At 31.6% G+C, this 10,212-nt stretch overlaps 1 protein-coding gene across 2 annotated transcripts; it reads left to right on the top strand.

Annotated features, from left to right (window-relative positions):
* Window positions 1-3,388: 3,388 nt before the first annotated feature.
* LOC139482009 (uncharacterized) lies at window positions 3,389-8,646 on the top strand. 2 transcript variants are annotated; one of them, XM_071265642.1, is made up of 5 exons: window positions 3,389-3,673; window positions 4,169-4,234; window positions 4,910-4,996; window positions 6,687-6,815; window positions 8,295-8,642. In XM_071265642.1, the coding sequence occupies exons 1-5, from the start codon at window positions 3,407-3,409 to the stop codon at window positions 8,337-8,339; spliced, it is 594 nt and encodes a 197-aa protein (XP_071121743.1). In that variant the 5' UTR covers window positions 3,389-3,406; the 3' UTR covers window positions 8,340-8,642. The 2 variants fall into 2 exon arrangements, with proteins under 2 accessions (XP_071121743.1, XP_071121744.1); XM_071265643.1 differs by lacking the exon at window positions 4,910-4,996 and having other exon boundaries at window positions 8,295-8,646.
* The last annotated feature ends 1,566 nt before the right edge of the window (window positions 8,647-10,212 follow it).

Genomic DNA, 10,212 nt, shown 5'->3' on the forward strand with positions numbered 1-10,212 from the left:
AGCAATGAGGTAAATTCATACCTCATAGAAACCTATAAAAGTTCCCGATATGATACAATTCATACGAGAAAACACTAGCATTGATCTATGCAACAATTTACGAAATATTAATATGATATTCAGCTACACATCAAAACATCCAAAATACAGACTCGTTACTTGAGACAGACAGATACAGAAGGTGGTTAGTATGTTTACAGGCGCCAAGAAGTCACCCTTACACTTAACCATTTTTTTCAGACCTTTCCACAAAATCTAATTGGTTAACATCAAAACTAAAACTGAACAGCACTCTCTTAGAATTGTTCTGTTATATAACTGTCAGAACTGCTTATCAAATAATATTATCTATCTTATTTGGAAAGTTCTAAACAAATTCAATTAAAACAGCTCTCTGAACATTTTTATAACGGATTTAGTTTAGACAGGATTCTCCCATTCGTCTCAACTCAGCTGATTCCGTACCTTCATCTAACGATAGAAGGAGAGAAGCGGATTCTACCGAGGATTGCCGAATGAGGATTTTCCGTGAAATGCAGATCTTTAGTTTAAAAATAAATAGTTACAATAAATACAATCTCTGAATATAAGATTTAATACCAAATTATATTCCCATGGTCAGGTTTAATAAATTATCGATGTCAAATATTTCAATCAGGTCAAATTACACATGACATAAGAAATTCAGATAATTTATCCAAGCTTTCACAAACTAAAGACACTCCGATCTATACAGTTTTGTTCTCATTACTATTACCTTAACTCTAAAAAATATTTTAACACTGTTTGATCCAAAGTACAGGAAATAACTGTTCATCAAAGTATTTAAAAAGCAGAACAAATAACAGGTGAACTTCATATACCGTCAAAAACAATTTCTTAATCCCCTTTCCAGAATAATTAATCGACGTCTAATAATGAAACTCAATCTATTTACATTTCTCCCATTATTATAATTGAACTAGGATATTAAAAATTATCACATACACCCATTCATATAACAGTATTGCAGTGTAAAACTCCAGTTAGATAACAAGGTAAAGATCAATTTATTTCGAAATGCAATCACACATCCTCAGTTAGTAAACCAAGTAGAAAGATACATGTAATCTGTCCTCTTCAGGTCAGACTTTTTAAACAGCCGCATTGAGTGTTACTCTTAACCAACAGATTTTTGCGACCGATTTATTTTTCGCGAGTTTCGCGAGTAGAAAAATATCGCGAATATATATCGTCATGAATATGTAAAACATGGATTTTTTTTTTGGAAATTTGAGAACCGCGAAAAGGCTAGAAAGGGCTGGACTCGAAATAAAGTATACGCGAAAATAAGTTGGTTTTCCATGTTCCTATTCGAATAAATACGCTAGATGTGTCCTGTGTTAATCTCCTTTAATTGAAGACTTATGATCAATAAATATAAAGGTAAAGGTTGCAGTCGTAAATGCGCTTCAAAATTATTGAAAGTAACTTAAAAATCGAGTGCAAAATTAATGATCATATTTTAGACCTGTTCGTTAGTATTTTAGACAAAAGTGCGCTAAAACTACATGACTATGTCATTACATTTCCTTTTCTTTAGATATACTAGACTTATCAGTGGGTTCACCACACGTTCGTTTCGTCAGAAAACTCACATTAAAAAAAATGAGAAAAGGAGCGGGAGGTCTGGCGGATCCTTGCAATTGTGCTAAAATCAACTATGGCAATCTTTAGATTGGTGTAGCTTGGTGTGTATAAAAAGTAAAATCATGAAAAATCTGAACTCCGAGGAAAGTTCAAAACGGAGAGAGCCTAATCAAATGGCAAGATCAAAAGCTCAAACACACCAAACGAATTGATAACAACTGTTATATTCCTAACTTCTAACAGGCATTTTCCAATGTAAAAATGGTTGATTGAACCTAGTTTATAGGGATGTAAAAGTAAAGAGCCAAGTTGAATAGATATCACTAAAAAACACGGTAAAAAAATTATTAATAAAAAAACTAATAAAAGAACACTATAACACGTTTTTAGATGATAAACAACGTCAGTACACAAAATATATACTGCAAGACCATCGTGTATCATTTGTAAAGTTAATACGAAATATTTTTCAACAATGTACCTTCCCAGGAACTGTTTGTTACAAAAGAACGACACGTTCTTTGTCATACCCATAGTTCATCAACTTTCTACTCAGATACAGTAACATTTTGTAAAACATGGCATTTCCTGAAAATGAACATATCAAGGATATTTTTTTGGTTGATTTCTCACAAAACATATTTAATATGTTTGGGATTTGATAATTGTTAAAGGCGTACCGGTACCTACGGTTGTTAATTTCTGTGACATTTGGTCTTTTGTGGAGAGTTGTCTCATAGGCAATCATATCACATCTTTTTTAATTTATATTAACCCCGCTATCTTTTTGCGCCTGTCATAATTCAGCAACCTTTGGCCTTTATTAGTCTTGTATGTTCGAATTTTAGTTCAATTATATGTTTTTGAGTTAAGTGTGATTCCATTTTCACTGAACTAGTACTAAATTTTATTTAGAGGCCAGCAGAGCACCACTTCCGGGTGAGCTGTGTTGAAGACTCATTTTTAATCTTTGGCTGCTATCTGCTCTTTTGGTTGGATTGTTGTCTCTTTGACTAATTCCCGATTTCCATTCTTTACTTTATTTGTAGCTATATATGTAAGCCAATAACATCTGTAGCTAAAAAAATGAAGTGGCCATGACCTTCATTGTGAAAAAATTGTCTGAATATATCTAGATAATAAATTCATTTTTCCGAATTCAATTGAACAAGAAAATTATAAAGCAAGAGTTTCAAATGCTAACTAACAGGTCTCCTGTTGGTAAAACAAATATTGTTGTTTACAAGTGTGACCTTTAACTGTTTTATCGTTTATAGCGTTTGGTACATTTACGTGTTTGTTGATACGCTCATTTTGTTATCAGTTTCATAAAGAAGAAAATTATACGTCGTCTTTAACTAATACCTCTATATACTAGTATAAAAAAAATATTATGTTGAAGCAAAAAGATCATATAATTATTAAAACTTCACAGTAAATTTCAACCTGTCAGCTTTTTGTGGTAGTAGCACCTTTGCATTAACCTTGTTAAAAGTTTTTTTTTAAAGTGACACTTCCTCCAACGGATGATATATTACTATTATAAATGACTGCAAATAAAGGTCATTTTAACTCTTAACAATGCATACAATTTCATTTCAAAGATGTCCATTCATTTTTCCTTGTCCGTTTTCTGAATTCACGCATTATCAATTTTAACAAGACTGATTCTTGATGATGTTTCAATACTTTTCCTTGTCATATTTCTGTTTTTTTTACTTGCGTTTATTGATAGATGTAAACGTTTTATAGAAACACCATCACAAATCAACTGATAATGAATGTACAGAATGAAAACAACGGAGTCAATATAGACTATCCTATGAAGACACTGAGAGCGTTTGGTGGATTGCACATAGGCATTGGTATACTATGTGCAATACTGGGTATTACTGTATTCATCATTGACAATGTTGATATGAGTAAAGATTGCTACATTAATAACAATGGAACGTATTATTATGACAAAGAATGTGAACATGAATTGTCGACAGCTCAATCATTCTTTCTTTTTGACATAATGTGTGTCCTGTTTTCCGGATGGGTAAGCACAACTAACATCCATTTATTTAAGTTTTGAATGTTGTTATCGTAATAATAAATGTAGTTGCTTGGTCACTGGGGAAAACTTCATGGATACTTAGCCACATGTTTACATATGTAGTAGAGAACCAGAGCGAATACCAATTTTCAGCTGTAGAAACCAAACCAACGTTGTCCTGTGATTAAAACACAAAATTCTGCATTTTTATGATTGGGAGACAAAAAATCCAATTTAGTCTAAATGTCATTCTTCAAACAGCTTGTGAGCTATGAAGTTCATAAAAAAATTATTGTGTTACAGTGTAGTACAAGGCAGGATTTATTAAATAAAATGCTTATATGAGCGTTTAAACATTTAACCGTATACTATTTGCCAATGAACCTCAAACGATTAACACATGATTAATTAGCCACTCAATCAAACAAAAATGTATCTTCATGTACATATTGATATTTCAAACATCAGGTTATCAAATTTCCTTTCTCTCATTAACAGTTTATAATTACTGGAAGCTTTCCATTTTGTATGACCCAGAGACGTCAAAGTAGTTGGAGATGTTTGGTAAGAAATAATATATGTTATTACATACAATTTTATTAAATTGTAGAAAAAGATGTGGTATTATTATCCACTCCAGATTAAATGAGGTAAAAGTCAAATGTTGATTTCAGAATTCTTAGTTTGCTTTACCATCTACTGACTTCATGTAATGTATCTACTTTTCCTCTACCCTTGAATTTGTCTATATCAAACGAAATTATGTTATTTGCTGCTGTTTGTTTACTTTCTCATGTATTCATTTCTCTTTAAAAAACTACAAAGTAAAAACAGAATTTCAATTGATTAACACAAAAAGCGGAAGGCTATTTAAATAAATGTAACATATTGACAAACTATTTTATTCTATTCCAAGAAAAAGTCATTGTCATTGAAAATGTAAAAATTTTCTTTAAAGAATCACTTAAAAACAAAACATTTTTAATAGCAAGTCTTTAATATATTAAAAATGTGGCAAGGATACAACTCTCCACTAGAAACCAAATAACATAAAGATTAACGACTATATGTCACCGTACAGCCGTCAACAACGAGCAAAGTCTATACCGCATAGTCAACTATAAAAGGCTAATGACTAGTTCTCTACATGAATTTGGGTTTTTTTTCTTCGTTTTTACATTCTAAATAAGTTTTCTATTAACAAGAGCGACATACATAAACTTAACTATCTCATTTCAGAAAACAACTTTTATGGTTTGTAATATTGTCGCTGCATCTTTTTTTGTACCAAGTGTATTTAGTTTCGGACTGTTCAGAGCGGTTGTTGTAAGTTGTTTATGTAACAAACCCCTTTTGATTTGGACTAGTATAAATAAAGGCAACAGTAGTATACCGCTGTTCGAAATCCATAAATCGATAGAGAAAAGAACAAATTTGGGTTACAAACTACATGTAAAACTAAAAATCATGTTTGCTAGATTGTTAATGTCTATTTCATTTGTTCCGCAATTACAATGTCAATAATACGATTTAGAGTTCCTTGTAACTACTTTTTAACATTTCAATAGCTGTATCAAGTAAGATTATATCCATGGTTGTAGATCAACCTGTTGTTATATTTTGTGTGTTGAGCTAGACATATATATTTGATTGTAATATAATGTTCAAAAGCCAAGCAAGACCACCCCAGAACCTTTCGGTATTCTGGATTCTTTTTGGAATTTACCTGTATTTTCGTCTTGTACGAGCTTCATTTTTTTAAGCTATTTTTTTTTTATATTTGAATTGTACCTTTTTGTTTTCCGTTGTATCTAGTTTTTGATATAAGGTTCGAATTTGAAAACTGTCTTTGGTGAATATATCCTGTGCGTGCCTTGACCTGTCCGACATGACTATCTATGCTTACTTTTATTTCAAATGTTTAAGAGCAACTTTTGTTTTCTATCTTTTTGGACAGATTTCAGCGCACTCTTGTGACAGCTTTGGCCGATTTATTTGGAGATCCAGTATTTTAAGAAAACGTATTGCTGCATAAGTCGTTATGTTTTTAATTGGTTTAAAATACTTGCATGCCTAAAAATTTTGCTCCAAAATCTTGCAGAAAAAATCTTTATATTGCAGCCTGTATGAAAATCAAATTCAACGTCTTAATTGTTTTTCTTCAAAATGGAAGGTCCGTTTTTAACTGCATCATGAATGACCAAAGATGTTTAGTTGTTTAGTATTGCAGTTGTTTTCACACACATTAAAACATACATATATTTAATATGTCTTGGTACCAATCGCGTTAATTCAAAAACATGTTGACAGGCTTATGTGTTTAAAAGAATTGAATTACTATATTTTAACTGATATAAATGTCAATCAAAATGGATATGTATTAAATGAATCGATTTCCAATAAGACAACTGTCAACCATATACCTAGTGAATTAGGGATTAAAACCTGTATGTATCGAAAACTTCTAAACAAAACAAAAACAATTATATCATCATATACAACCCGTAAACAAGCAAAAGAAATATTCAATTGTATAAAAAAGAAAAATGACCAACTACTTTTGTAAAAAAAAGAGTAGGTGTAGACTAGTCGTTGATTATGCTGAAAGAGGGGCTAAATATACCAGAGGGACAGTCAAACTCGAAAATAAACTGACAACGCCATGGCTAAAAAAAGACAAATAATAGTACACAAGACATAAAATAGAGATAAAAAGAATGAGCAACACGAACCCCACCAACAGCTGGAGGTGATATCATATTCTCTGCAAGGATAAGCAGATTCTGCTCAACAAGAAAAAAAATTAAATAAACAAACTTCGAAACAGTGGCAACGTCATCCATGTTATGCTTTATTAAGCATTAAGCAACTTAACATCGCTTCAGTTTCATAGTTTGATAGATAAAGACACCACGAGTTATAATTCTTTACGCTGATAACACATGGACCTTTTAACTGTTGATGACGTTGATGATAGTGGCAATAGTTATAACATATATTTATTTTTATCCTATAGCGAGTAGAACCTAGAACTGATACTGTTGTTTTGTCGTCCTTCATAGCAGTGTTTGGTGTTCATGAATGGGTAATAGCCATTGCTGCAGCATCCTACTGTTGCTGTTGTACATCACGGGATGACACTGATGTAAGTCCTTCTATTTATTTAAAAAACAAATGAATCTGAACTTTCGTTAGTTGGAAAACATCAAAAACCGATACCTTATCCCGGCTTCGTTATCATTGGTTAATAATATATTTAATTTATACAGTTGGTTGTATTTGCATTTTTGTTAGTAATAGACATACAATTTTCCAACCTTGAAAAAAGAACATACCATTTCATTAATATCAAAAAAGAACCTTAGCATTAAGATAATCAAACAAATGATTATTTTATGTAACAAATGCATAAAAGGTCATAGCGAAAGAAAGAATTTGTGTTGTATTTTAAAATAGTAAAACGTATCAAAATATATATGTTTTAAGCATGCTGTCGGAGTTTTTTTTTAGTAATTCAATAATGGAAACAAAACAAGAAAATCTGCTCACTAGGATGCTATTAAACCAAGAGTTCCAAATGGTGAAGTTGAAATCATCCCTTCATAAATTTTACGGACGCCTTCACGAGTTGGTTGTCCGTTATGGAATAACCGTTTCACAGATGATATCGGATATGTTTTTACGTCGTAACTACAATCCCTTTCCCTTTTCATGAAAGTGATTTACCGAATTAGACTATTTTCCGTTTTGTTATAACATGAGCAACACGACAGTGCAACATGTGGAGCCGGATCTTATTACCCTTCCGGAGCACCTGAGAACACCCCTAGTTTTGGTGGGGTTCGTGTTGTTCAGTCTTTAGTTTTCTATGGTGTTTCTTGAGTGCTATTATATGTGTGTGTGTCTTTTTTTATTTTTAAGCCATGACGTGAGTTTGTTTTCGATTTATGAGTTTGACTGTTACTCTGGTATCTTTCGCCCATATTTTCATTGATATAAAAAAAAAATAAGAAATCAAAAGTAGTTTAAATTGTTTTGTTATCTATTATATTACACTGATTTTAGTCTTTAAGTTACCAAAACCTTTTTATAAGAAAACCATTTGATTTGCTTTGAGGGCGTCTTAGAAATGAATATTCGGCACTAGTAAGAATGAAAAATTAATAATCTATCTGGCGAAAAAGTAAATTGAAGCACCGAAAAATGCCCCAAAAAAATCAATTATGTAAAAAATGAAAATAACTTAAATTTTGCGCGGTAAAACCATGTGAATAAAATTAACCGGCTTGCATACAAAATTTCAAATTGAAGAATCCTCCAGCAATGTATCCCCTGTTTTCTTACCTGCAGTATGCAAACCTAATTATCGTCTCTTTATTACACACACTACAGTAAAACTTAATGAGTAAAAGAGTGACGAAAGACCCCAGAGGGAGCCAAACTCATAAATCGAGAAAAAAAAATGACAACGCCATGGCTAAAAATTAAAACGACAAACAGACAAACAATAGTACACATGACACAACATAGAAAGTTAAAGAAAACGCTGCACGAACCACAGTGAACGTCTTTAAATAATTGTATTGTGTATTTGCATATACATTAATTTTTTTTCTGTTTACAGAATTCAGTAGTATACGCCACTTTCGGACAACACACAAATGTATAAGAAATCCCAAATTCAAAAACTATGCAGTCAAAATTGGATCAGAATGGATCTAAAATGCGTAGTGGAATTTATCCAGCGGTAGACATGACACAATAATTTCAAGTTTTCACACCTCACTTTGCAGGAACTGAACCGGGTTATAAGGTTATCACTACCACCATACAGGATCTAAAACTTGAAACATATACACAGCTTTTTGATTTATATATATTTATATAGATCTTATAACATTTGTATGGTGTTTTATATTCCAATCTTTTTATTCTTGATAAAGTTCTTGAAATTAAAGTTTACATTAATATTTTGCAAAATACGATTGTTAGCTTTCTTGATCTTTTTATTTACAATCATTATTTTTAAACAAGCATATAGTTTAACAAATAAGAACGCAAACCCTTTTGGTAATTTTCAACTTGTTCGCTACCCTACCACATTAGAAGCTTATTTCTATCAAATGTTGACTGCGCTTGCGTGTACACCTTAATTGTCATAATGTAGCAACTAAAATTTCCAATGAAAGTGTCCCTTGAAGATATATTTATATCTTTCGAGCTAATAAAAATAAAACCTCTGAACTCAAAAAATAACTTAGCATTGAATAATGACCATATCAATACCTTCATGTAATTTTAAAGATATGTGAATATCCGTACGAATTTATTGTTGAATGTGTGGTTCTGGTTAAAAATGTCCTTCTTGATTCTTGTTTGAAGTCAAAATTGCAGTTCTTAGCAATCATCAGGATTTCATAATTTGATGATATGTTCAGATAAGCATGAAATATTGATATCACCTAAAAGAACACAATGCAACCTGTGTTATTGTGAATTTGGATAAAGATTAAAAGCCATATATTTTTTAAAGCCTTAGTGTAAATTGATTCATAAAAGATTGCCCCTATATCTTTGTAGAAGATTTCTTTTTTAAAAGCCTTAGTGTGAATTAAATCATAGAAGATTGGCCCAATCTCTTTTTGTAGACGATTTAATAAATGCCCAATATAGATGTCAGCGATACTTTATAAATTGTTTGTACTTGGTCTCCTCTCCTGTTTCAGATTATTCTGGATATCAAACTAATCCAAGATTTTGATAAGTTAAAAATATTAAAACAGCTTTTCTGGATGCAACTTCATCAGGATCGATCAAAGACTATTTTAATGCGAAGGATATACAAAACAAATTGTTGTCATACCCTCTGCTCCGTCGTATGGTGTGTACATAACTCAATTGATACGGTTTGCTAATGCATGTTCACACTATACAGAAGTGTGATCCTTACGCAGAAACTGCTCCAACAGAGTTATGAGGAGGAAAGATTTAAATTACACTTCGTAAAATTTATGGACACCATCCCGAATTGGTTGATTTTGAGGTTGTGTCTGTTTCTAAACTAACTAATGTCTAGTCTTAAAATGTGGTTAACATCTATGCCGTATGTCTGCTAAGTACTGAACACGACCAGTTCCCAAATATGACCATGACTGTTATACCGAAGAATTTACATTTCCAAACGAAGTGTCTCAGTATTTTGTTCATCCAATATGCATATATTTATTTTGTATGATAGTGTTTATGTTTTGGCTTGAATACTGTGTTATGCCGTATCCTTTATTGTCCAAATATTTTTAAAATAGCCATTCAATACTATCATCGTCATATTCTCAAATATGAATGTTATACCGAGTGGCAATTCATACGACGTTTCTCACATCCTTGGTTCATATATTTAGTTTTATGTTTTTGTTATCGTTTCGGTTGGATAATCTGTTATGTTTTATCGTCTGTAGTCCAAATAATTAGAAAATTGCCATTCCATAACATCATTGTCATGAAATTTGTTTGAACTAACAATGTGAAAATATTTTTGTAAA

This window comes from Mytilus edulis, chromosome 7 (assembly GCF_963676685.1).
Source record: "Mytilus edulis chromosome 7, xbMytEdul2.2, whole genome shotgun sequence".
NCBI classification, from domain to species: domain Eukaryota; kingdom Metazoa; phylum Mollusca; class Bivalvia; order Mytilida; family Mytilidae; genus Mytilus; species Mytilus edulis.